At 50.6% G+C, this 25,908-nt stretch overlaps 1 protein-coding gene across 4 annotated transcripts in view; it reads left to right on the top strand.

Annotated features, from left to right (window-relative positions):
- Positions 1-25,041, top strand: part of CA12 (carbonic anhydrase 12) — a 57,505-nt gene extending 32,464 nt beyond the window's left edge. Inside the window, exons 3-11 of one of the 4 annotated variants that reach the window (XM_010995029.3) lie at positions 6,175-6,354; positions 7,196-7,338; positions 10,091-10,186; positions 11,026-11,089; positions 11,283-11,440; positions 12,780-12,906; positions 22,131-22,163; positions 23,031-23,118; positions 23,839-25,041. In XM_010995029.3, coding sequence (XP_010993331.1) covers positions 6,175-6,354; positions 7,196-7,338; positions 10,091-10,186; positions 11,026-11,089; positions 11,283-11,440; positions 12,780-12,906; positions 22,131-22,163; positions 23,031-23,118; positions 23,839-23,908 — 959 coding nt within the window. In that variant the 3' untranslated portion in view covers positions 23,909-25,041. Of the gene's footprint in view, positions 1-6,174; positions 6,355-7,195; positions 7,339-10,090; positions 10,187-11,025; positions 11,090-11,282; positions 11,441-12,779; positions 12,907-22,130; positions 22,164-23,030; positions 23,119-23,835 lie in introns of all 4 variants that reach the window. The other 3 variants (XM_031452921.2, XM_010995031.3, XM_010995030.3) reach the window with 3 other exon arrangements.
- Positions 25,042-25,908: the final 867 nt, after the last annotated feature.

Raw genomic sequence — 25,908 nt, 5'->3', positions numbered from 1 at the left:
GTGGTTAAATGACAAATCAAGGCACTGTGGGAAGCTGGAGAGGTAAGCCTTGGAGTTCAAGGCAGGCGGAAAGCTGGTAGCTTTCCCAGGACTGGAGCTGGACTTTGAAGGTAAAAAAGATTTGGGAAGGTGAAGAGGAAAGAAGAAGGCATTTTAAGCAAAATTTTAGCCTAAGAGCATCTGTGAAAGTTGGTGGGCACAGCCTGCCCTGAGGATGGGGGAGCCGGCCTGACCAGGGGGGTGAATCGGGGAGGGTGTGAGGGCTTTTGAAGGCCTTGACAGGCGGATGCTGTGGAAGATGGCTGTGGCTTTGCTTTGTTGTATTGGGGGGGGGGGGTGCGGCAGGGGGCCAGGCAAGGCATGCTATGGAGAAAGGATGGGTGGTGTCACGGGAGCCGGCCTACTCCTGGTTAAATCTGATTGCAACAAGAAAGGGGCCTGGCAGGCAATAGGAAAGGCTGGGGCAGGGACCCTTGGGGAGCCTCTGCACTGTGATATGGGGAGGGCCAACCCAGGGTGGTGGTGGTGATGGAAACTTGAGGCTCAGTGATCCACCCTGAGGGCAAAGGATGGACTGAGCTGGGCTGGCTTGGAGATTTTGAGCCTTGGGAGAGTGGGGCCAGTTACACCTAGAGAAAACTCTAACTTGAAAAGACACCTGCACCCCATGTTCATAGAAGCACTGTTTACAGTAAACAAGACATGGAAGCAACCTAAATGTCTATGGACAGATGACTGGATAAAGAAGTTGTGGTATATTTGCACAATGGAATACCACTCAGCCATAGAGAAAGAATAGAATAATGCCATTTGTGCAACATGGATGGACCTGGAGATTGTCAGACTAAGTGAAGCCAGAAAGAGAAAGAAAAATACCACACGATGTGGAATCTAAAAGGACACAAATGAACATTTATAAAACAGAAACAGACTCACAGACATAGAAAACAAACTATGGTTACCAAAGGGGAAGGGGGTTGGGGGGGAGGGATAAATTAGGAGTTTGGGATTAACATACACGCTGCTATATATAAAAGAGATGAACAACAAGGTCCTACTGTAGAGCACAGGGAACTATATCCAATATCTTCTAATAACCTATAATGGAAAAGAATCTGAAAAGGAATATATATATACATGTATAACTGAATCACTTTGCTATACACTTGAAATTAATACAATATTGGGAATCAACTATATTTAGATAAAAAAAAATTTTTTAAAGATTTTAAAAAGAGTGGGGCCAGTTGTCCTCCGACGAGGCTTAGCCTCCCACCCCCCAGACTGAGATCTAGTCCATAACATAGCAACCAACTGCACCCTGTGGACCTTCTCTGAATCCTGAATTTCACAAATAACCATTAAAAAGACATGAGATAACTGGAAAAATCTGAATTCTGACTGGATTTGATACTATTAGGGACTTGTTAACTTTTTAAGTGTGGTAATGGTAACGTGCTTTTGTTTTAAGGGTCCTTATGATTTAGAGACATACTGAAATATATACAGATGAAGTATATCCGGATTTGTTACAGAATTATCCAGGGACGGGGGAGAGTGGGTGCGGCAGAGATGAGGCCGGGTTGGCTGTGAACTGTTAGTTAGCAAAGCTGGGGGACGTGGGGTTCATTTTGCTCTTTTCTCTACCTTTGCGTGCATTAGACATTTTCCCCGAAAAAGTCAAGTCCTCAGGTAGCGTCAGTCTTGCACTCTTGGGTCTCAGTGATGCCCAGGTGGAAGTCACGAGAGGCATTCTGAACTGTGCCATGTTCGTCTCTTGTTACAATTCAAAACAGAAATTTGGTCCACTCCTGTTTTGCCTAAAACAGAGAAATTCATGAACTGGAAAGAAATAATGCCTTGATTTTAGTTGGAAAAACAAACTAGAAGATAAACATGATCTCTTTTATCATGATTGTGGGAGGGAGCCAATCCACAGAAAAGGCAAAGTCATAACTCAAGAGAAAAGTCACATTTTCACTGTAGCTGGAAATAAATGCTTCTTCAGAAAGAGTCCGTCCCAGGAGAGGTTTTCTGGCATCAGAGCACTTGGCTTAAGTGTGAAAGCAGAGAATGAGTTGGAAAAAAGTTACAGCCTGGGTTGTAGCCGCCAGTGAGAGGGCAGTGTCATCGCAGCATCGAGCCCCATGTTGCCCACGCAGAGGATGGGGGGCAGAGAGGAGCCCGTGGCCGACACCCCTGATCTGGGGCATCCTGGTGCCCACACATATGGCACCTCTCTCCCTCACTCACAAGCCACAGAGACAGGTGGCTGCCCTGACAATGTCTCCAGCCGTGCAAGAAGGGGACACAGCCATCACACACTGGTGGACGGGCCCGTGAAGGGCAGTGGAGCCCCCTATAGGCAGGCTGTCCCCCGGGACTACAGGCCAGCCACTGGATTTCTTTTGCAATGAGTGGTCCCAAACAGAACAAAACCTCCTGTAGGGATGCTGGAGAGCTCGGAGGGTCGATTTTGAACTTGAGCAAGGGACATCATTTTTCTTTTTTGATAGGAGAAAACAAAAATCACGTGAGGGAATAGAGAGATGAGGGGGATTAACTGAGGTGTGCCTCCCTGGAGAGGAAACGAGCCCACAGTTAGCAGGAGAACCCAGCGCAGTAAACGTGTGAGGGCCTGCTCCCTGCCAGGCACGGTGGGCAAAGCAGGGATGAATGAGACGTGGTCTTTGCCTTCAAGGAGATGATGGGAGAGGGAGGATACAGGCTGCACAAAATCTCCGGGATAAACACTGAAACAGGAGGCATGGAAGTCCCGTGACCCAGGCAAGTAACTCTGTAAATAAGTCCAAATCCATCTTAGGGCAAATCACTTAATCTCAATTTTGCATCTACAAAATGGGGCAATTCTTGCCTTGACCCCGCAGAGTTGTAGAGTTGTAAGGACCCAAACTCCTAAAGTAGTAATAGTGATAGTAATGAGGAGGAGGAGGAGGAAGATGGCGCCCCCGGTGGTCGGCGGCCAGGACAGGCAGCAGGCTCCGGATGCCCTGGGCGGCCCACTCTCCCGCCAGCTGGTTCCCACTGGGCACCCCGGCGCATGCCCAGGAGCTGCCCCGGCATGAGTGATTCTCTCCAACTCCTTCCAGCTCGCCTGATGCAGAGGTGAAAATGCTTGTCCTGGGACTCTTAATAAATCTGAGTTTGAAAGTTGGAAGGGTTCTTCCAGAACATAGTGTCCAACCCTTCCTTTTTTTTTTTTGGCTAAGGGCAAAGGAGACCCGGGCAGGGAATGTGGCCTGCCTGAGGTCACTCACGGAGGTGGTGGTGGGACGGCTGGTGCCCGCATCTGGGGCCCCGGGCTCTCGGGTCCGATACAGCTGCTTCCCTTTGCTAGGAAGGTTTTACCACCTCTGATCTGTTTGCTTTTTGTATCGTTAATCTTTCCTGCTCCCAAATACCTAATCTGACCAACTTCCAAGAAAGAGTATTTAGGACAAAAGAGAAAAAGAAAAATTCCTTCTGATAACCTTTTCCCAAGCTCTCTGTTCTTTGGAGTCTTTCATTCTTTGGGGAAAAGTTTACTAAATGCCGATCATGTGTGTGACCCTTATCACCACGTGGGCTCACAGAGATGAAAATGGGATGTCCCAGGCCCCTCTTCATGAAACCTTTTGGAACCCATGCTTTGGGAAAAGAAAACTCTTCTTGCTCAATTCCCTTTAGCCTTGTGTGCAAGGGGAACTCTCCTCTTGGTCACCCCTCTTCGCTTCCTGAGTTTTTCCATTCGCACCTGACTGGCAGCCTCTGCCACCCTGGCTGCGCGCCGAGGCAGTGTTGTGAGTTGAGAAAATGCTGACAGCCTCACTGTGGAAGCCTTGCCACCTGGCAGCTGTGCCTCTTCCAGACCCTCCGGGTTTGCATGGTACCTCCTGCCTGCTTCACCTCTGCTCCCTGCTGTCTCTAAGGAATTCAGTTTTGCCCCCTCAGCTAAGTGACTGTCCTACTCCAGTTTGTCTCCTGGAGTGACTGCTTGGGTGTCCTCCAGCTTCCCTCTCCCCCGGACGCCGTCTTGGTGTAGTGAGTTTAGTTGTCTTGGGCCCAGGGCTTTGAGGCCGTGGAAATAAAAACAATATAGTTCAGTGGAAACCCTGACATGGGGGAGTTGAGAAAATTGGTGTCCAGGGAGGGGTTGGACCAGAGATTTGGAAATTCCCTTTAAGCTCCAACATTTCTGAAAAGGTATAGCCAAGGGAACAAAGCAGGGGAGGGATAAATTGAGAGGTTGGGATTTGCAGATACTAACTACTATAGATAAAACAGACGAACAACGAAGTCCTCCTATATAGCATAGGGAACTATATTTAAAATCTTATAGTTAACCTATAATGACAGAGAATCTGTGTGTGTGTGTGTGTGTGTGTGTGTGTGTGCGCGCGCGCGCACGCAACTGCATCCCCATGCTGTACACCAGAAACTAACACAACATTGTAAATCGACTATACTTCAACTTTTTTAAAAAAGGGATATCCAAAGGTTGACAGCCTGAAAAATCAGTAGGGTTCTACTGTGTGTGTCCAGACCTAGGACCAGCTCCTCACAGCATTTTAAATGAATGTGGGCACCAAGTTTTGCCTCTGACTCTCGCGACTCTCAGGTGAGGTCCCCTAGTTAGAGAACAGGGTGCAGGGAATGGGGATTCCGGGGAGTCAGTGCACACAACACACACTCTTGTGAAACAGTGCTGTGGGCTGCGGGAGGGCGCCTGGAAAAAGTGGGGTTCCTTCCCCCTGCTCCAGTCAACACCTCTCCTCCTGTTGAAATGCTGATGAATGAAGTCCAGGTGGCAAACCTTGGTTCCTAACTCCAAGAGAGCCCACAGGGCACCATGCTCTACTCTAACAAGCCACAACAGGCCAATTATTTGCTTTTCTGGAGAAACCTCAGCTTGAAAATCCATTTAATTACCATGGGAGATAATCTTTTAAACATAGCTTTACATTCTTTGAAGACTTTTCCCTGTGGGAGTAAGAAAGTTCATCCGAACACAGGAATGGATTGTTTATTTTCATTTCCAGAGGAAGGACTATTACCTGGTAGTTAGCAAGAAGCCTGAGCCCTGGAGGATTTTTTTTTTAAGACGGCTCCTCCTCACTGCTAGTTTGTCAATTAGATTGTAATGATTCATTTGTAATATTGTCATACTTTCCCCCAGCATAAACACTGCATTTAGATCTGTGACTCTGGGCCTGTAATTAGTTGATATTTTTCAAGCATCCCTATCAGGTTGGGGGATCTATACCTACCCTAAATGAAGGTATTCAGAGTCAATGTCTTTAAGGCTTTCCTGTCAGGAAGATCTTATCTGTAAACCACCAGCCTCAAAGACCCACCTGGAGCTGCAGTCAGTCAGACACAATTTTTCCAATGTGGGACGTCCCAGCGGATTAATTAAATTCTTCCCCACCAGGAGAGGGAAGAGGGGAGAGCAATATATAGGGGAAGGGGGCAAAAGGTGCAAACTGTTAGGTATAAAATAAGCTACAAGGATATATTGTACAACACAAGGAATATAGCCCATATTTTATAATAACTATAAATGGAGCATAACCTTTAAAAGTTATAAATCATTATATAATATTGTATACAACTATATTTCAATTTTAAAAAGCACCAAAGGAAAGAGAGCCGTAGGTTTTATACTGAGCTTGAACATCATAATAAAACAAAGTTTTCCTTAGCCTCTGAAAAAAAATGTTTTGTAATTAAAAAAAAATTCTTTCCCACTAGCATGCAAGTTTGGGCAAGCCAGGACACTATTGTTGGGGGCGATCTGGCAGCCCCAAGACCCAGAGAAATACCTGCTCGTGTAGGTGTTGTGTAAACAGGTACTAAATTGCTGAAAGGCACGGGTTCTTCACGTAGAGTGGGTGTGCACTGGGCGAAATACGAACAACGTACAGTATAAAGCAGAGTCCCTGCCATGGGGCCGCTCTGGCCCTCCTACCCCCACATCACTTCAAGAGCAAATGGTCTGGAGGCCTTTGCGTGACCTGATTCTGTAGGCTGAGATCTTTGGGCCCTGCAGAATATACCTCTGGGGATGAAGAACAGAACAGAAAAGGAGTAACTGTATTGCACACAGAATTAGAGGGGAGGAAGAAACTTTGGTGGAAACCTGATAAAGTCATGGACTTGAATCTCCCCTTCCAGGTCCCGACGGGGAGAAGAACTGGTCCAAGAACTACCCGTCGTGCGGGGGCCTGCTGCAGTCCCCCATAGACCTGCACGGCGACATCCTCCAGTACAACGCCAGCCTTGGGCCCCTCGCCTTCCAGGGCTACAACGCGTCTGCCAACCAGCCGTTCATCCTGACCAACAATGGCCATTCAGGTGGGGGAGAGACCTCTGAGAGCTGCCAGGGTGTCTGAGCTCCCCTCAGCGCCCCAGCCTCCGCCGTCTGCTGGGAGCGCAGGGGGCGCGGCTGAGGCCCCCAGGAAGGGGCACAAGGGGAGCCCTCGAGGGGTGCTCAGACCACTCTCTCCGGGGATGCTCACTGCAGGCCCTGGGCTCAGGCAGTCATGCCAGGGGAGTACATCTCAGAAGAAGCACACCTCTTGCGATGGGAGAGGGGACAGACCTGAGCCCCTTGGCCCATCGGATGTGGTGCGGGAGTGGATTCTGGGGCATCATGAATGACTCAAGGGGCCACACCGTTCATTGGGGGGCTTGCCCAGGCTGTGGGGCCACATCAACCTGAATTTGAATCCTGGTTTGACCACTTAGGAGTCATGAGATCCTGGATAAGAATTTTAACCTCCTTGAGGTTTCCCCTGGAAAATGGGCACACTGATGGGTACTGTGAAGACAGATGATGTATACTGGGATCCAGAACAGAGTAGATGCTTGGCAGACACTTCATTACAGCTTCACTTTACAGCCAAGCGTGTAATATATGGATATGTAAATAAACATTCATCCATTGGTCTATATTAGTTCCTGCCATCACTGGTTCCAAGGGGAACCAAGAAGGTGCTGGAATTGCTTTAGTGAAAGGGGGATATTCTTAGGGAAAGAGCCCAGGTTTCCGACCTGCAGGCTGCATCTCCCTGGTCCCCACCTCGCTGCATTCACCTGCCCCCTGTGGGCCCTGGGCAGGTGATGCCTGCTTGACTGCTCTCAGGCATCACTCAGCTGGCCAGGGATCTGAAGACTGCCTTTCTGCACCCTGCAGTGAAGCTGAAATTGCCCAAGGACATGCAAATCCAGGGCCTCGGGGCCCGCTACAACGCCTCACAGCTGCACCTGCACTGGGGGGACCGGAACGACCCCCACGGCTCCGAGCACACTATTGGTGGGAAGCACTTTGCCGCCGAGGTGAGTGGGGTGGCCCGGCTTGCCGAGGCTCCCCGGCGGTGGGTGGTCTGGTGTCCTTCCCCTTGGCTGGTGTGCAGATAAGATCAGGGCATGGGGCGGGGTGGTGTCTTCTGTGTGTCCTGGTCCCCTTCCTCCCCTGGACGTGCTGAGTTTATGTCCTTACTGAGTGATGCTGCTCCAAAGGCAGAGCTCGCAGGGTGGCACAGTGGGACACACACTCCCCATTTCTAGACGTCACCCTTCTGCCTGCGCAGATTAACATCCCACCAAGCTTGCCTGGCTGGCCCATCCCACTGCCGGATCATACTGGGCTAATGGCTCCCCTGAATCCTCAGTCTCTCCACACACCATGCTGTTTGCATAGGTATTTCCCACCCCATCTTTCCTTTCCCTGGGCATGGGTTACGCTTGGAACTTAGGGATCTGGGTCCAGGGTCACTCTTCTACTTGGCCGCAAACCAAGGGATGACAGCATTATAACACCTAAGGTGCTATGGCAAATACCAAAGGAGACAGGAAGAGGAGCAGAGCTTTGTCCCTGCACTGTAAGTGTGCAGTGGCAGGCAGGGGTTCAACTGCTCCATTTCAGAGCTCCCAAGGGACTGAACTTGGTGGGGGGTGGTTTTAAACATTTACAGGGCAATAAATACAAGGAGATAGATGCTGCTGATCAGCCAGCGGAGCCCATGGTAAATAATGACATGACCATTCTCCGCTGTTCTTAACTGATAATTGCTTAATGTCTCAGGCTAATTAGAGATCGAGTTACCAGTGAGGAGGGGCGATCATCCTGGCCTGGTAGGATGGCCCTACTGGGGGTACACATATTTCAGACAGCAGGACCCTCTCTGAACCTCCAAGTCTACAATTCCTTTCAGCCTAACTGCAATGAGGTGGCCTCTATTTCCCCATGAGGAGTAAAGGAGTTAGGGTGTGGAGGCTGAGAGGGTTTGGACATTTAAAAATATTTCTAGTTATTGTATTTTCTGCTATTAAACCACATCATCAGACCCAGAGCTTGGTGATGAAGGACTGCAAATGTCAATAATAGAGCAAATACATCAAGGTGGCCCTAGTGTCAGATGCTCTGTGGAGGATGCTGGAAAGGGTAGCAGTTCCTCTGGATTGAGTCTATATATGAAGACTCTCTTAATCCTCTCAGGAAGGAATTCCCTTCTGGTTGTGTTAGTCTTCCTCTTGACTTCATCTGAACACAGTGAGAAAGGTGCTAAAAGAGAACACCAGCTCAAAGGTCAGCTATAAAAAGAAATGAGGTTCTAGGACTTTTGGGGTTTTAGCCACATAGACTTCTGCACCATCTCTCAAAGCACGTCAGTGCCAGGCCAAGATGGTGTGTGGCCACGCGGCAGGCTACATCCTTTGGGGAGAAGGACGCTGTAGTAGGAGCCCCTAAGAAACCCTTAACAGAGGACCGTTTAAAAGAAGAAACGATTTGATACAATTTGTAAAAATTAGAAGGGGCCACTTGAAAAGTAGGAAACACTGACCTGTATTCATTAAAATATGCTTGAATTCTATTTATAACCACATAAGATGGAAAAAGAGATTAATGAAGAAAAACAAGAGACAAAAAACTCAATGTGTCATAGTCCCAAGAAGCAAAGAATCAACAAAAATACATGTGATTTTATATATATATATATGTATATGTATGTATGTATATGTATATTTATCTACCAATATAGTGTTTTGGAGGACAGGTAATACATTTTACATACATATCATATATATAATATATATATAAATAATATATATAATATATAAAATAATATATATCAAATATATTTTTTAGGATTAAAAAATTAGGTTAAATATTGTTAGAGTTTGTCATAAGAATGTTTTAATGCTTACCTATACATTTTTTTTAATTTTTAAGACTTTTTTTTAAAGCATTTTAGGTTCACAGCAAAATTGAGAGGAAGGAACAGAGATTTCCCGTGTACCCTTTGCCCCAACACATGTATAGCCTCCCTCATTCTCAACATCACTCATCAGAGTTTACCTAGACTTTTTAAACCCAAAAATTCCTCCAAAACTTCTCTTTTCCTCACTTTAATAATGAGAAGTAATTTCTGCTTTGGGGGAAAAAATGAGTTTAGAATGGTGTTTTGAAAAAGTAAAAGTCTACATTTTTTGGTTTGGGGGTCTCAAAATACGACTGATAAAACCTTTATAAAAGCCATGTAGTGATTTTTTCCACCTGAGAGATAAGTAGGTTCCCCACTCTGGGTACAGTTACAATTAAGTCACAGTTGGAGGCTCACTGCCTCAGCCCCCAGGGCTTCCAGACCAAGTACAGAGTGGCCAGGCTGAGGAAGCAAGCCACATGGGGCCATTTTGCCCCAGGCTCCAGGATAAGTACGAGAAATCAGAAGGGAGCAGTGCTCCAGAGTATCCAGGCTTTCTCACGGCTAGTACAGAAACCCATGTGTTCATTCATTCACTCAGTATCTGCTGTGTGCCTGGTCCTTTTCAAGGACCATAGCAGATACTGGGATACAATGAGAGAATAAGACGGATCGACTGCCCGAGGGGAGTTTGCAGCCTAGAGGACGGAGAGAGCAGGGAGAACTGGGGAGGCCGTGAGCCAGGGGTCTGAGAGGCCCAATCCAGCTGGGGGTGGGGGTGGTCTGTCCTTCCCATTGGACTCCAGTCTCCTGCAAAAGTGAAAGTTTCCCCCGAGTTGCTCTCCCCCGATGGACAGCAACTCACCTCATCTTTCCCACGGCAGCTGCATATTGTCTATTACAACTCAGACCTGTACCCCAACGCCAGCATCGCCAGTGACAAGCCAGAAGGCCTCGCTGTCCTAGCTGTTCTCATAGAGGTAAGAGATGTTGACAAGGGTCTTATGTGACATTTGAGGTCAGGGTAATATCAGACTCGACCTCTGGTTCCATGCACACCTGTGTGTTGGATGTGCATGGCTCACTTTCGTTTCAGCTCTGTCTTGTCTCTAGCACAGGGGTTATTCCCCATAGGGTTCCTTCCCTCTTAGCCAGGAGCCAGCACTTTCTGTGGCTCCATAGTAGAAATGGGCATGTCCTATGTGACACTGGAAAAATTAGTCCTAGTCCCCAGCCCCATTGCATAAACATGGAATCGCCCAGTTGAATAGGACCTGGCTGGGGGGTGGGATCATTCACTGCTGTCCCATCAGATGCCTGAACTCTTTCTTGATACAATTCCCAGCATCCACGCTCCATCCTTTATATAGATCCCAGAATGAGTTCTTTCCTTAATTCCAGAAAATGGACATATCTCCTGATTCGCTTGCATTTTTCCCCAATGAAACAGCATGTACACCATTTCTCAACGTACTTACTTGCCTGTCTTGGCCTGCATGAACTCAAGCTCCCTTAAGTTCTGGTTAGAGAACATGCTAGGTGTGGCCTTCAGGCTCATAGCCGGATAATTAGGAGCACTGAAGCCTTCAGCTGCAAATAGGACATCCTGAGATGCAAGAGGGCCTTCCCTCTTCCCATGACAACCACCCCCTAACAGCCTAGTAGTCCATCATACTTGTCCCGGGAAAGTGTACCCTCTGGAGGGGACCTCACAGTGCTAACCCCACACCGACAGCAGAGCCCTTCCATCAGGAGTTGTCGAGCCAGGCTCAGCCTATGGAATTCTGTCCCCATTCAACCTGCTCCATCTCTGTTGCAGATGGGCTCCTCCAATCCATCATATGACAAGATCTTCAGTCACCTTCCAGATGTAAAGTACAAAGGTGAGGGCTCCTTGGATGCTCATTTGCCCTTGTATGAGCTGAAGAGCAGTGCACAGAGGGGCACTGTGACCAGGCCCTTGAATCAGATGGCTCAGAACAGGGCTAGCTCACGTTTCCAGGCTCAGTCATATGCTCGGCTGCACCTCTGCTCTGGGGAGCAAGGCAACATCACCTCCCCAACGTGTGTCCCCAGGCCAAGAGGTGCACATCCCGGGTTTCAGCATTGAGGAGCTGCTGCCGGAGAGGCCTGAGCAGTACTACCGCTACAAAGGGTCCCTGACCACACCGCCTTGCCACCCCTCCGTGCTCTGGACAGTCTTCCGGAACCCTGTGCAAGTTTCCCGGGCTCAGGTAACTGTCCTGCTCTTCCTTGGCACAGACCACATGGTACCTCGGACCCTCCCATCACTCGAATCATCACAATCAATGGCTTGAGTTTCTCACTTAGAGTTTCACTGGCAGCTGTTCAAAGCCTCTCCAGCCTGGAAGCGCTGCAGACGTTACAGGCTGAGCTTCAAAGGCGGAGCCATCAAGTCAAATGGGGAAAATGAATCTACCTCCACGGTTCTTTAAAAAAGAGTTGTTGAGCTGTGCTTCCTAGTGTGTCCCTCAGTGGACAGTGTTCACCTCCCAGGCAGGAAAGAGCATGGCTCCTCTACAGGGGCCCTAAGGATAGGACCAGTTTAGATGGTTTAACAAACCCGGCGTGGGGCGGGGATTGCAGCAGTGAGGAAGTGAGGGGCTCTGCCCTCAAGAAGCTCACAGCCTAGTGCAAAACTGGGGGACACGGTCCTTGGCAATCATCTCTAATCCTCTCACTTTTCAGGTGATGAAAGTGAGGGTTAGCGAGCTGAGGGGCCTTGCGGGATCACCAGCCGCTTAGCGACAGGGCTAAGCCCCAGAGCGAGCGAGCGAGCTCACAGTCACCGCCTGTGTCTCCACCCTGCAGCTGAAATTCATCAGGAGAAACATGCCTGTCCGGAGACGGGGCCGGGGGGCGCTGCACACTGGCTCACGACCCCCCGCCCCCTTCACGAGCCCAGTACAGCCTCACTGCTGCTCCTTTTTTTTTTTTTTACTATGAGCTACGGATCTGAGTAATCTCGATAAATGGCAGCAAGTGGGCAGACAGGAATAAAGACGTGATGAACCAAGAGATAAAATGGGTGGGGAGGCAGAAACACCCTAACCCAGATACTGCCTTGGAAACAGTTCTACAGTCTATGTGGGTGTATGAAAGTTCCATGGAACTGGTAGTCAGATGACCTGTGAAACTCCTGCTTCCCTCTTTTTGTTCCTTTGGATGGAACCATCAGAAAAGCGCCACTGACTTAGAGCTGGGTTCCCAGTGAGGCTCAGAGGAATGCAGCCTCTGAGAGGCTGAGGAGCCCCTCACCAGCCCAGGTTTCCCTCCCTGCAGAGCAGATTCCTGGCACAATCTGGGGCAGACAGCACGAACCCTCCTGGTGGCCCAGGAGGTGGGAAGACAGCGGGAGGTCACATGGGCTCACCCCCTGCCCAGTCACTTAGACACCTGCAGGGGAGGGGGCAGTTTCTGGGTTTCCCACTGCTTTCCTAGGGGTCTCCCACCGGGTCCCGGAGGAGGTGAGGTCCCCCAGTCCCTCCCCTGGAGGTCAGGCAAGGGGGCGTCACTACGTCCATGGTGGGTGTTTCTGCTCTTTTCCCACAGCTGGTGAAGTTAGAAGAAGGCCTGTACTGCACAAATGTGGATGACCCGTCCCCCATAGAGATGGTCAACAACTTCCGGCAGGTCCAGAAGTTTGATGAGAGGCTGGTGTACGTCTCCTTCCAACAAGGTAAGGAGATGCAGTGTGTGGGGAGCGTGGTGCCAAGGCATCCTTTTGTATGAAGCTGGGAGCCCTGCCTGTGGGCTTTGTTGCCAATGCCCTAGGAAGTGGGTTAAAAGTACTCTGGCTGCCAAAGGAACCAGGTGCGTGAATTGCTACCGTGTGTGGATTTACTGAGGTCTCCCATCACAGACCTTGACTTCCCTGAGCCCTTGCAGGGAAGCACAGGCCTCCAGGGGCATGGACCAGAACCCTCACTAAGTCTGAGAGTCTCCCACAGGTGGGGAAGAGAGGATGTTCTGGGGGCCTCTGCTCTGGAGAACCACCTCTTCTCCTAAGACACATGATAGGACCCTTTTCATGAGATCAAACTTCCAACTTCTTACTCTAGGCTTTCTTGGCATCAAGGCCCACCTTCAGCCTTGTCAGGTGATTCATGGCATCACCAGCATCACCAAGGTCCAGGGATGCTCCTCTGTAAGGTTCTGGGAAGTGGGTGCAACTCAAGTCTGAGCCTCAAGCAGCTCACGGTCTTACGTAGCAGGGCCCGTCAGACAAGAAAGCATCCGCAGAACTGTCTTTTGTCTCATCTCCTTGATGCAAGAGCACAGGCGCCCCGGGTCGATGCTGAATGACGCTTCATAGTCCGGTTTCTTCCTGAGCTATGGAAGCTCAGTGCTTCCTTTTAGATCTGTAACCGTAACTCCCCAGATGAACATTTAAGATCTTGACTTGCTTGTTACCGACATCCAGACTGCGGAAGCCGGGGGCCCGGGGAAAGGGGTAAGGGGGCACTCTTGGGGCTACATTCTCCAAATCTCCAAGTTCACTTTCTCACTGTCAATTCTTGAGCTGTGCTCCCAGCTCGGGACTCTCGAATGGTCAGGGGAAGGGCCGGTCCGTGAAGTTCTACTTTATCCTGCATCACTTGTGACCGAACTGGGCCAGGGGTTCCCATTTCCAGATGACCCCATTTTCCCACGTGTCAAAGAATCAGCTCTCCTCGGCTGCCCTGGGGCGCCTTGTTCTGTTGCTGTTCCTTTCATATTGTGTGAGATTATAACCACCACCTGCTCAGCTTAGTTGAACATATGAAGATTGTATTTCAAGGCCCTTGCCAGACAGCTTTAGAAACATGCTCTTCTGAAGTGACTCACGCATATGGTCAGAATTCTGTCTTTCTCTGTCAGTTACTTAATCAAGAACTGCCCAAGAATTTATCTTTTGTGTTCGTCTCTCCAGATACTATTAGTTAAGGTAAGTTCCCTCCTTCCCCCAGTTTCCTGGTCTGAAAACGGAATCTATAAACAACAGCCCCTCCTAAAAATTGAGGATGCATAAGATGATGACTACAAGCTTCTTTTCTAGGAAATGCCTCAAACGCACAGAATTACCCTCTTGTGGATATAACTTCCTTTTTTCCTATCCTTCTAAATTAAGTCTGTAGTAATCAAGGGTTAAACAGAAATACTTCAACTCTTAACATAAAAAAACAGAAAAAACTCTGCCTGGAGATCAGGGACTCTGCTCACACGGATCAGGTAGAATTTTGCTTGTGATTCAAGGATAATGATCAGCTCTGGTTCTCTGGGCCAGTCTCTACAGGTCACAGGGGGTGGGGTGACAGGTACTCCCCCACAGTCAGGAGACCAAAGTTCAAGGCCTCACTTTGGTTCCTCCTGGCTGTACAATGCAGGCAAATCATGCCCCTTCTCTGGTCTTGGTTTCCTCAGCCATAAAATGAGGGGCTGGACTAGGTGAGCTAACATCCTGACGGTGCGAACATGGTCTGATTCTAAGTGGACACTAACGACTGCCCATCCCGCCTTTACATTGCAGGGACAGTGTGTGAGGGCAGTTACAGAGGATCAGAAGAAACCATGCAGGAACTTGACATCCAAAAGTAATGTGCACTTCGTGCACCATGGACTGTGGCCTTGGGGATAATTAGCCATCTTCTTAGACCGGCTCAGGTCTAAGCTGGCGCCTAGAACGGGCAGTGCAGTCAGGCTTGTAGCAGAGCGCTTCATTAGACCCTCCTTGTCTGGCTGGGGAGCTTGGGGGGGCCTGTAAGCAGAAGGTCCCAGACCAGCTCCAGCTTAGGACACGGAGGTCACAGCCCAAATGCAGCTTTGCTGCTGCCCCTTCTGCGTGACTCAGCCAAAGCTGCTGCTTCCAAGAGCCCAGGCCGGGCCAGGCTGTCTCCGTGGAATGAGAATCCGTGGCAGACTGAGGCAAACCTGTTCATTTGGAGGCTGATTATAGAAACTTGGCCAGAATTCTCATTTCCCTCTCATTTCCCAAAAACTCAGGCAGCAAATGGGATTGTTTCCCAAGGAGCAAGGATGGGGCAGCTCCAAAGGAGCGAAGCCCCAAATGTCATCCCCCGAAGGCCCTCTCACACCAACCTGGAGCGTGTCTCAGGCTGCAATGTACCGCTTCAGGCTGATGCAGCGAGCCTGTGTCAGCGTGAACCTTGAGCAACTGGGACTCAGATGTTTGCACGCTCTTCCACCGAGTCATGCCTGTAATTAGGGCTACTTTATTCAGGGTCTTCTCTGGAAGTTAATAGCAACTGTGGAGTTGGAAAATGAAAACTCTGGAGTTTTCTGCTAGGAGAAAAGTAATGTTAGGAAATCCTCTAGGAGACAAAGTGCATGGACTTTGAGACGGGGACCTGGGGTTTAATCAGACTGGGACAACTGGGACTGAATCACTTAACTGGACCCTGCTTTTTCCTCAGCTGTGCTAGAAAAGGAACACAGAACTTGGCTTCTGTCCTTGACAGGTGTATGGTCTATGACAGCCCCAGGGCAGGGCTTCTCAGCCTTGGCATTGGCATGTCAATATTGACATTTGGGTTTTTGTGTTTTGTTTTTTTTTTTAGATTTTATGTAGGGTTTTTTGGGGGGGCGGGGTGGTAATTAGATTTTTGTTTGTTTATTTTAATGGTGGTACTGGGGATTGAACCCAGGACCTCATGCATGCTAAGCATGTGCTCTACCACTGAGCTATACCCTCCCCCAGATAGTATTGGCATTTGGAGCTGGTAATTCTTGTGAGGGCTGACCTGTGCATCCTTGGCCTCTGCCCACTACATGCCAGCAGCACCGCCTCTAGTGACAGCCAAAATATCTCCAGACTTTGTCAAATGCCTCAGTGGGAGGAGGGGCAAAGTTGCCCCGATTGAGAACCCCTGCCCCAGGGATTGTACAATGACTTTCCTCAGCCCAGAACCTTCTCTTCCACTCATATTGCAGGATTCTAGGGTTTTACATCACATGCCCTGGTCTTTACTCCATTATGGCATGATGTCTTCAGTCTGGTGGTGGTCACCGCTGAAACAACAAGGATGGAGTTACTAAGGTAGAACACCCAAATTCAAGAGGAACCGTGTTCTCCATCTTCCTGTAGAATTGGGGTATATATTCTTCACATATAACTGGGTAGACCCAAAGCGAAGTGGAGACAGAACTATTCACCCCAAGGACAGTGGACATATCCCTTCACCGGGGTCTAGGTGCCTCTGAGACTGGAACTTTCTTCAGACTCCCCTCATCATTCTGCCCCTCCCTCCCTGTTGTACAATTTTGTCTTTCATCTCTGTTGTTTCTTGTTGCCTTTGGTTAAAATGCCCGCTCTTTAAAAGAGGTGAAAGTCATGCCGAGCACTTTTTTCAGCTCTTACAAGGTGCCTCTTCCCAGCAGCACAAGGGAAGTCTGGAGCTGAGGAGGGGAAGCAAGGCTCGTTGTCCTCCAGGAGGGCGGGGTGGGGGGTGGGGTAGAGGAACACCTCCCAGGACCAGTCCAGATCTCACAGGACTCAGAAGCCTGATGCAGGGAAGGAAGAAGATGGCAGAGGCAGATTTACAGAGTCCAGGGGCCCAGTTCTTGGTTTCTTGAAGTTGACCTCTTCCTAGCCAAAGACACCAATGCTGGGGCCAGATGGCAAAGGGTAATAAAGCCAGACCCATCAAACCTAAGTACTAATGCTATCAAGTTCTCCTGTCAACACATCAGGGCAAAGGAAACTTGAAGGACACAAGGAAGCCAAAGTTTCTATAATCATGTCTTTAGTGGGCCTGCTCCGAGCACGTGCAAGTCACACGCGGAGCCCGGAGCCAGCTGAGGCGACACTTAGGCTAGAGCGCTGGGCAGTAGAGGGGAAGGCTGTCTCCCTCAGCCAGTTTGTGGAGTAGCATGATTAGAATCTGCTTGGGTAGTTTCATGAAACCTTTGCAAAAGAGATAGAAAAAAAATTTGACCAAGCTAAGATGGCTAATTACCTGATTCTTTGACATTAGAATGTATGCTCTGTGGTTATTGACCTTGTGTTTCTAAGAGTTCCTATTTATAAATAAATTCTATGGGATAGGAAAGTATCAATTCTTCCAAAGCATCCAAATGAAAGAACACTTCCCACCTTCAAATTCCCCCTGGATACAGGGGCTGAACAGTCAGCAGTGATGGTCACATGTGCTAAGAAGGGAAGTCCTGTCCCTTCATCTAATGCAGGTCAGCACGCCACGTGGTTCCTGAGCATGCCCCATGTGAGCATCGCTACCATGGATGCTCCCTGGCTCCCAACAACTAGCCTCTGGCACAGAGCAGCCCATGTTGAGGACAGACAGCGGGGAAAGGGGTCAAACAGAAAGCTGGGACCACTGTTCGTGGTTCAGCACCGGCTGACCCGTCCAACGTGTCTCCCCCGGGCTCCCATCCTGCCCCGTGGGGCCTCCCTCCACATGGCAGGTGCTTTCATGTGTGCACAGTATTGACTTTTGCACACACCAGTCCCTTTATCTGGGATGCCCTTCACCTCTTCCACCTGGAAAGTTCTTTCAAGACTCAACTCTGATCGTATCCTGCCAGAAGTCTTCCCCAAACCCCTGAAGGTGACTTACAGTCCCCTGCCTCAGTGCAGCTGGACAACTGATTCATCTGTCACAGCCCTTAGTGTACCACAGGGGAATGAATTATTACCATGCAGAAAAACAAAAAATATGCCTCTATCATCCATACACCACAAGCCCCTGAAAGCAGGCGATGAGATCTTACGTTCTGTCCCTGGCACTGCGCCTGGTGTTCATTACCAGTTTGAGAGAATGAAAAGGGCCCGTGTCCCACCCCCACCTCCCCAGGGTCTTCTCTGCAAAGTTATCTAAACAGAAGCCTGACCAGTTGGCAAGCCTGAATTTTATTAAGTCTTATCTTGCTTTGGCATCAACATGCCAACAGCATGAAAATCAATCTTTTTGTCTAGGAAAACTTAAAGACCAGAATGTAGCTATCGAGTGTGGAAGGTCTGGGAGGGAGTCACCGAGGGATGCCGTCAGGCCTTCTGTCCTCTGGCCTGACGGGGGTTAGAGCCCTGGTCCCAGCACGCATCCTTCCTGCAGCACAGCCAGCCTGGCCCCCGGAGGGAGCTGAAAGCAGGAAGCACCCAGCGCTGCACTGTCACCTGAGCCCACTGCCCCTGGGTTCAGGCCCCTCAGAGCAACACGGCTCTCACTTCTGGGCCTGCATGCCTGCAATCGGGAAGGCAAAGCCCTCAGCTCCAATCAAGGCTGTGAAAACCCAGCTCCCTCACGTAATCTGGTTGTGTCTTTTGCGCAGACTTGTCTATAGAAATTATTTCTATACTGGCTTCCACGGTGTTAAGAAAACTCCAGTTAAGTATGCCCTCCAAAGACAGTTATGCTGTGTGGCTCTGAGGGCACCTTCCTTGCTTTTCGGACCAAAGCAGCAACCAAAGAGAGGACTAGCATTTCAGACACTTGAGTCTATGACTTGTATTAAGCATAATAAGAGTTTTACCATCTGAAACTGATTTTATAAACTCTCAAATCCCTGCTAAACCCAAACTGCCTCTTCGATAAGACTGGAGACTGCGCACGCGTATTCATATCTGTATACAAATCTAATCACTGCAAAACAGTCCCTACAAAACAGTCCCTACTTTAAAACAATACTTTGAAAGGAAAAGGACTATATTCTTGTTTATTCAAAATGCTGTTTGAATAAACAGAACTGCCAATAGACCTAGAGAATGCCAGCCGTGTTCCAGGAACCACAAGCTGTGTAAATGAGGTGCTGGTTCCTCCCGCTGGACTTTCCTGTGTTTGCACTTGAGGCTTCAGAAGACCTCAAACACAGCAAACACACAGCAAGTCTCAGCCCAGCAAGATGCCGGTGGAAGACGCAGCTCCCGAGCCAGCCAGGACAGGCAGCAGCGCCCGGTGGTGAGCAGCCTGCCCATCTTCTCGGGGGCCTGTACCTTCCTGGGTGAGGCGTGTGGCGTTGGAGTTCTTCTGTGTCTGTGTGATGTCCTTCTGTGTGTCGTCCTGCCCTACCTCTGCCCGTCCTGACTCATCCTGGAGCACTTTTTGGCGAGCAGGCAGCTCTCCCACGTCCGTGTAGCACACACCCTCCTACCTGCCAGCTCAGGAGCCCCTTCTTTGCGTTCTCATCCGTGGCTCTCATGGGCCATCTCCGTCAGCCAGTCTGTCTCATTTCTCCCGTCTGTCCCACTGTTCTTCCGTGGGGACTGCCTGTCTCATTTGCCACTCAGAAACCGTCTTTGTTTTCTCTGCAGGTGACTCTCTCTGCCTCTGCCGCTCCCTGCACCATCTCTGATGCCTGTTCTCTGCACCATCCCGGAGGCTGTGCGGGGATGCGGGCTTTGGCTTCTCTCTCTGGGCGCTGGTTCTCCAGTCGTCCCCACAGTTCCCCCTGTGCCTTCTGTCACTTTCCCTGTCCCTTCAGTTAGCAGATGCTCTGGCACCTGGCTCCAAGGAGACCTAAGCCCTGTGCTTCATCCAGCTCTGCAGGGAAGCCCTGCTCCTTGATGCTCAGTGCTGTCTCCCAGGTGGGGGGTAGCACCCCGACATCATCTTCCTGCTTTGGATTTCCTGGAGGGTAGAATTCTTACAAGGCACCCCCCTCAGCGCCATTCCTCTCGCCGAGTGGCTTCTGCTCTTGGCTTGCTCAGTCAAGCTGCTTTGTTTTTGCTACATCAGACTCTTGGCTGAAAAGCACTTGTTTCGGTGTCTGGGGATCTCCTTGTCTTGGGACTTGCTTGGTCTCGTTTCATTGTTTCCAAGGAGAGGCAGCTTGGGCCCTAGGAAGTCATCGTCCAGGAGCAAGGAAGCTAGGTTAGAGCCCTGGATTAAATTAGGCTCTTGTTTATGGCTCCTGATCAGCCAAGGACACTGCTCAGTGACCCAGGGGAGCTCTCCCTCCGGATAAGCCACCCAGCTGGCCCACATGCTCTTGAGAAAAGTCTCATGCCTGGGGCCTTGCTCCCGGAGCCTTCGCTCAGCTCCCTAGGATCAGGCTTACGGGCACCTCCTCCAGGCCCGGACTGGGGCTCTCAGCTGTCTGGGGGCCTGTGTGGCTTTCAGGGTGTTTGGGGTGACTGAAAGCCACAACTTTAGAAACTGTCCAGTTTGGATGGCGTAACCAAGTGGTTAGGCTTACTAGTAAACAGTCCATGTGGGGAGAACCAGTTTAGGACCACAAGCATTTGGAGCTTGTGCATTTGGAACTAAAGTGCATTTCATCAAAAAGGCTTGGAAAAGAAAACACGACTAGTTGGGGTTTTTTTCCTTTGGTTGTTGTTTCTAAGATCCTAGAGGACTTGGTTGCCTCTAGGTACCCTGAAAAAAAAAAAAACCTAAAATACCAAATTATAGTGTGCAGAGGCCACAGGCCATGCAGGAAACAGAGCATGTGTTGTACAAACACTTGACAGTCTCCTCAGGGGGAGGCTCACGTCCTGCGCGTCTCCCCAAGCCACAGACTGGTCCTTGTATCAGGTTACAATATGCTGGGGCCAGGGAATCAGGCCAGGAGAGCCACGCTGTCCATCACCTGGGAGGCCATGGGCTGCTGGTGGAGGCCAGCAAGGGCCAAAAGAACAGGCTACCCTGTCCTTCGTGGATGGCTCCTCTCCCTGATTGTTCTGCTTGTCCTTACAACAGCCCAGGGCCACCTGGGGAAGCCAGACCGGGGACTCGGGCCAGCCTTGGACCAGGAAGAGGATAGTAGGGAAAGGACAAAGGGCTGATGGCTCCGGGGAATCAGCCAGACTCAGGCCATATGGTAGGAGAAGGGGGTGAGCACAACCTCGCCCTGCTCTCAGGTCTGGTTCCCGGGGGTGTCAAGTACCCCAGGGAGAGGGGTGTCTCTGGCCCTCTGCGGGCATCTCACACTCAGCAGGGCTCTCCCAGGGTCTCAGTCACCACAGTGGACTCTGGGCACAGGCTCTCCTGAGTTGGGCTGGGTGGCCACCATCTGCACAACTCTGGATTTCTGTGTGAACTGGAACACCCCCCCCCCCACCGCCGGCAACAATCACACACACACACACACACACACAAGCTAGAAGTATCTACTGAGGTCAGAAAACCGCCAGACAAGAGAGTGTGTAAGCAGACTTTCTTTAGATGGAGGACCTGACTGGGAGAAAGGGGAGCAGTTCTGAGGTGCTTGAAGCAGCAGCGGGGGTGCCCTGGGGGCTTCATGACGGGGCTCCTCTGTGTCACCCGAGAGGGGGGACTCACCCACTACCCTCCCCGGGGGGGTCTCCACTAGGCTGACTATGGGATTTCACCTTAGATCGCTGGGCACTATTTCAGCCCCACTGAGGACCCCTAACTCACTACCATTCATCCCCAACAAGAACTTGCTGAGAAGCCCTGGTTCCAGGCAGCAGGGAAGGGAGGCTGGTAGTGGAGGGGTTGCTCCAGTTTGTCCACTGGGGCCAAAGCAAATAGAACCAAACCGTGACAGCAGCACTGGATGGGGATGGGGCAGAAGACAGGTGACAGATACCAACTAAGCTCTGCCAGCCCCAGCCAGCCAGAACCTACTAGGCTCCTTGCTGAGAAGCAGGCGCAGGTCCTAGAGAAGCAGTAACAGCCCACCCAGCTAGACTCTGATTCTCCCCACTTCCTCACTTTCCCCACTGACCACGTTGTACTAAAAACTGAAGTCTCACCCGAGCAGAGACGGCTGTGATAAAGGAGCATGGGGGGAGGGATCATGGTGTGAATTCCCTGGGTGGGCAACGCCCTCTGTCCCATCAAGCACCTGAGGCAACAGTGAACACCCCCAGAAGGGCTGCATCAGCCCTGTACCTCCAACCCAACAAAAGGTCGAGCTCAGTGCACTGGTCACATCCGCCATGGTTTGACTTCGTTAATTTCCCATCTTTTCCTCTCTCCTTTGAAGTACAAGACCTTACCTACGCAGGACTGAGTCTGGGTATGTGGCCGGCCGGCCGTGCATGCTGGAGCTGGGTGATCACTGTGATTCTTGGTGTGATTTGGGCCTGTGATACTTCCAGCCCATCCTCTCTGCTTCTCTGTGCTGTCACTCTGACTCCTGACCCCCGCCTCACTGTGTGTCTTACCCTCCAGTCACTCTGTTTCAGAAATGAACTGCCAATCAAATGCTCCCCTAATGAAAGAGCTAATCACTTTATAGCATGTGGACATTCAAAGACCTATCCAAGACCTTCTGTTGGCCATGGCGGGAAGCTATTGCCTAAAAACCCGGCCTCGGCCCAGTATTGAGGCTGGGTGACCAGCCAAGTGACCGTGGCAATGGGTCCTGGTAGCTTTGGACTGCTTAGGACTGTGCAATGGAGCCTGAGGGCAAAACTGAGAAGGAGGCATCCCAACAGGCCTTAAACCCAGCAAGCAAAGACGGAACGAGCTCTTACCCCATGGCCCAGGGTTTCTCAAAGCGTGGCTCATGGACCACGCACACCAGCATCAGCTAGAGGTGTCTGGTAAAAATGCAGATTCCTGGGCCAAGCTCCAGCCTGAATCAGAGTCTCTGAGGGTTGGGCTAAAGAAAAGTCTACATTTGAAACAAGCTCTTTAGATGATCCTGGTGCACGTTTGAGAGCCCTTATTGGAGAATCGCTGCCGTTTTGCAGATGGACCCCTCTAAGTCCTCCAGCCAGTCCTGATAAGCCAAAGGCCAGAACCTGAGAGCAGAGGTGGGGGAGTTACGCCTGCCCGTGGCGGGCTGTGCAGCTGTCACTGACTGCACACACACGTGCTGTGGCGGGAGACAAAGCAGGAGGGAGGGTTGTAACGTGCATGTGCCCTGCCTCCTCACCAGGCATCGCCCTTTCCGTGGCCCTGGCCGGCGTTCTTGGCATCTGTATTGTCCTGGCAGTATCTGTTTGGCTTTTCAGAAGGAAGAAGAGGTGAGCCGGTTTGGGTTTGAGATGGGAGTGGGTGGCCCATGTGTCCATGAGGATTGATCTGTCTGGGAAGGCAGCCCGCAGACAGAAGGGCCCCTGTCACCTGTACCAACAATTATCCCAGGAGCGCCGTCTCCCAAACACCACTGACCCCGGGCTCCGCATGAGACGCTGGTGCTGGGGGTCAAGGGTCACTGTGCCCAGAGTTGGAGGTGCGTCTGCCAGCCTGGCTGCCGCAGCTAAACCCTTGCACGAGCCCCGTGATTTGGAGGGGAGGCCCCACCTGCCTCCACACAAGCAACGAGGCTGCCTTTCTAAGATCTTTACACCTGGTTTTTCTTCTCTGAACCCAAAAAGAAAAACAAGGGAAAACCTGACTTCTCACTCACATTAATGCCCTTTGCTCGTGTTTTTATTGTCACATTTAGTTTTTCCTAAAGCCTATTTTGGCTGGTATGAAAAAAAGGGTGGTCACAAACCCTGTTGGAATCAGGTATTTGAAATGGGGCGGGAATGAGGCCTTCGTCAAAATGCAGGTCTAGTATTGTCAAGTGATAAAAGGGAACAGCTGAAAAATGAATAGGTTCCATTCGGGTTAAGGCTTTACTGGAGGGGGCATTTCCCCAAGTGAGGAATCTGACCCCTAAAATCTAGCCGAGTCAGGCTGCTCTTGCTTCTCTGTCCTCTTTGACTAACAAGACTCGTGTGTTCTTGTTCTAGTAGCAAAAAAAGTGATAACAAAGGTGTCATCTACAAACCGGCCACCACGCAGGAGTCCGAGGCCCATGCCTGAGGCCCCGGCGCATCCAGGCACGTCCAGGCATGTCCAGGGAAGGACTCGGCTTTGGACGCTACATGCTATGGCTCCCTGGATGCTTCAAATACCTGAGGGTTCTCTGGAGCTCAGCCCACAAAGACCCCAGACCCCTGGGGGGTGCCCAGCAGAGCGCCCCGCCATCTCGCTGCCCCGCCACCCTCTGTGGGATCACGGATGGGAAGAGCTCGCCAGGGAGGCGAGGACTCTGCGCTGTCTGCTTCCTCTGTGTGAGACCACTCAGGGGTCTGCCATCTGGGGGCACAAACCACGTCGCCTGCCGGGGGCTGTGACTGGCTGGAAAACATTTGCATCCAGGGGTTCATGGGAATTGTGCTTCTTCTCCACGTTTTCAGACCAGAATGTGCTCTCTCTGCTCAGGCTTTGCTTTTGAGACTCAGTTTCTTTCCTCAGGGAAGGGCGTATGGTCTGATTTTCTTCTGCTGTGACAAAACTTTCAGCCTGACCTTACAACTGGGGGTTGGGGAGGAGGTGGGGGGATGCAGGGGGAGGTGGGAACAGGAAAGGTCAAGGTGTCAGAGACAAAAAGCAAGCAAGAGATATTCTCAGAAATACAGCAGAGGCATTTTCCGAGTCCTGTCCTTTGCAGTCAAATGCTCTGCCACTGAGCTCCACCCCCTCCCGGAGTCCTGTCCTTTGGCTCAGACGCACTGAATGGATCTTAGAGTGAGAAGACATGTAAGATCTGCAAGAGTCTCACTTTGGAATCAGAAGTGGAGTCAGAAGTCGCTTGTCAGGCCACAAGTGTCAGAAGGACAGACTTATTAAGTGCAACCCAATCTCCTGTCAGCAGAGCAGTTATGTTTTATACTCCACAGATTTTTGAATAACTAGGCTATTCTTGAAAACATGTTGTTGCTTTCTGTCTCCCAGAGTGGACGTGAACTCTGAGAGGACCCCAACTGCTTCTGAATCTGGAGGCAGCAGGCAGAAGCGAAAGGATTGAAGAGTCTCATCTCTTCTGCCCAAATTTCATTTCTGCCACCTCTGCTGTGTCCCTACTGTCATCCCGAAACTGGGACTTACCTACTTCTCTGACCTGGAGGATGTCAAGTCGTGGCTGAGTTAAAATATATTTTCAAGCTGTAAAAGCAGGAAGTTATCTGTGCAGGGGCTGGCACCATGGTATTTAGGGACCAGAGAGAGTGGAATGTTTCAAGGATGCTTCCTGGTCTTCCCCCCACGTCACAAAGGCAGTTTCTGAGAAGACTTCACTCCTTCGTCCTCCTCCCATCGATGTGTGAGCCCTGTGGAGATCCGTCTGTTCCTCGGCTGAGGGGCCCCGCCATCAACCTCTCCCGCCTGGCACCTCGTGGTTCAGAGAAACTTCTGATCCCCACTCTCATCCTGATGACACAGAATGTCCTCTTGAAGCATAGGTTTCTTTAGAACATCTTTTCCCCTCTACTCCTCCCTCCGACTCTGAGAAGTCTTCCCCCTTCTCTACTTTCTGTAGTGACAGCAAGCCCTGTGTCTTTGCAGCTTGTCTGCTAGACAGAGTTGCAGGTGACCCCATGGGGACTCAGATGTGTGGGTGCATGAGGCCGCTGATGGCCTGCAGCCTGCGGTGGCCTCCCGGCGTTGCCATTCGCACTCTAGCCTGATGCTGGTCAGGTGACAGCAGGGACCACCCTCGGGACGGAGCAGCGTGCGGGAGATGATGCCTCCTTGGCCTCAGCCCAAAGCTGCCAGTCAGAAACCAACCTAAACCACTCCAGAGCCGTGGGGCTGCCTTTCAAACAGCCCTCTACAGCTTTTGTGGGCAAATTCTGTGAGCAGAGAGACCACTGTACCTGGCACAATGGCTGTTCATAAAAAGGGACAGCTACTGGGCCAGTGGGACAGTGACACTTCCCCTGCCCTCTTCCCCCTCCGTGCAGCCCAGGCTCTTGGCCCTCTTGGCTGAGACCAAACAAACTGGGGAGGCAGAAGGCTCCGAAATCAACACTGTCCACTGC

This window comes from Camelus dromedarius, chromosome 5 (genome assembly GCF_036321535.1).
Source record: "Camelus dromedarius isolate mCamDro1 chromosome 5, mCamDro1.pat, whole genome shotgun sequence".
NCBI lineage: Eukaryota > Metazoa > Chordata > Mammalia > Artiodactyla > Camelidae > Camelus > Camelus dromedarius.
This window is presented reverse-complemented; position numbering and strand designations above follow the sequence as displayed.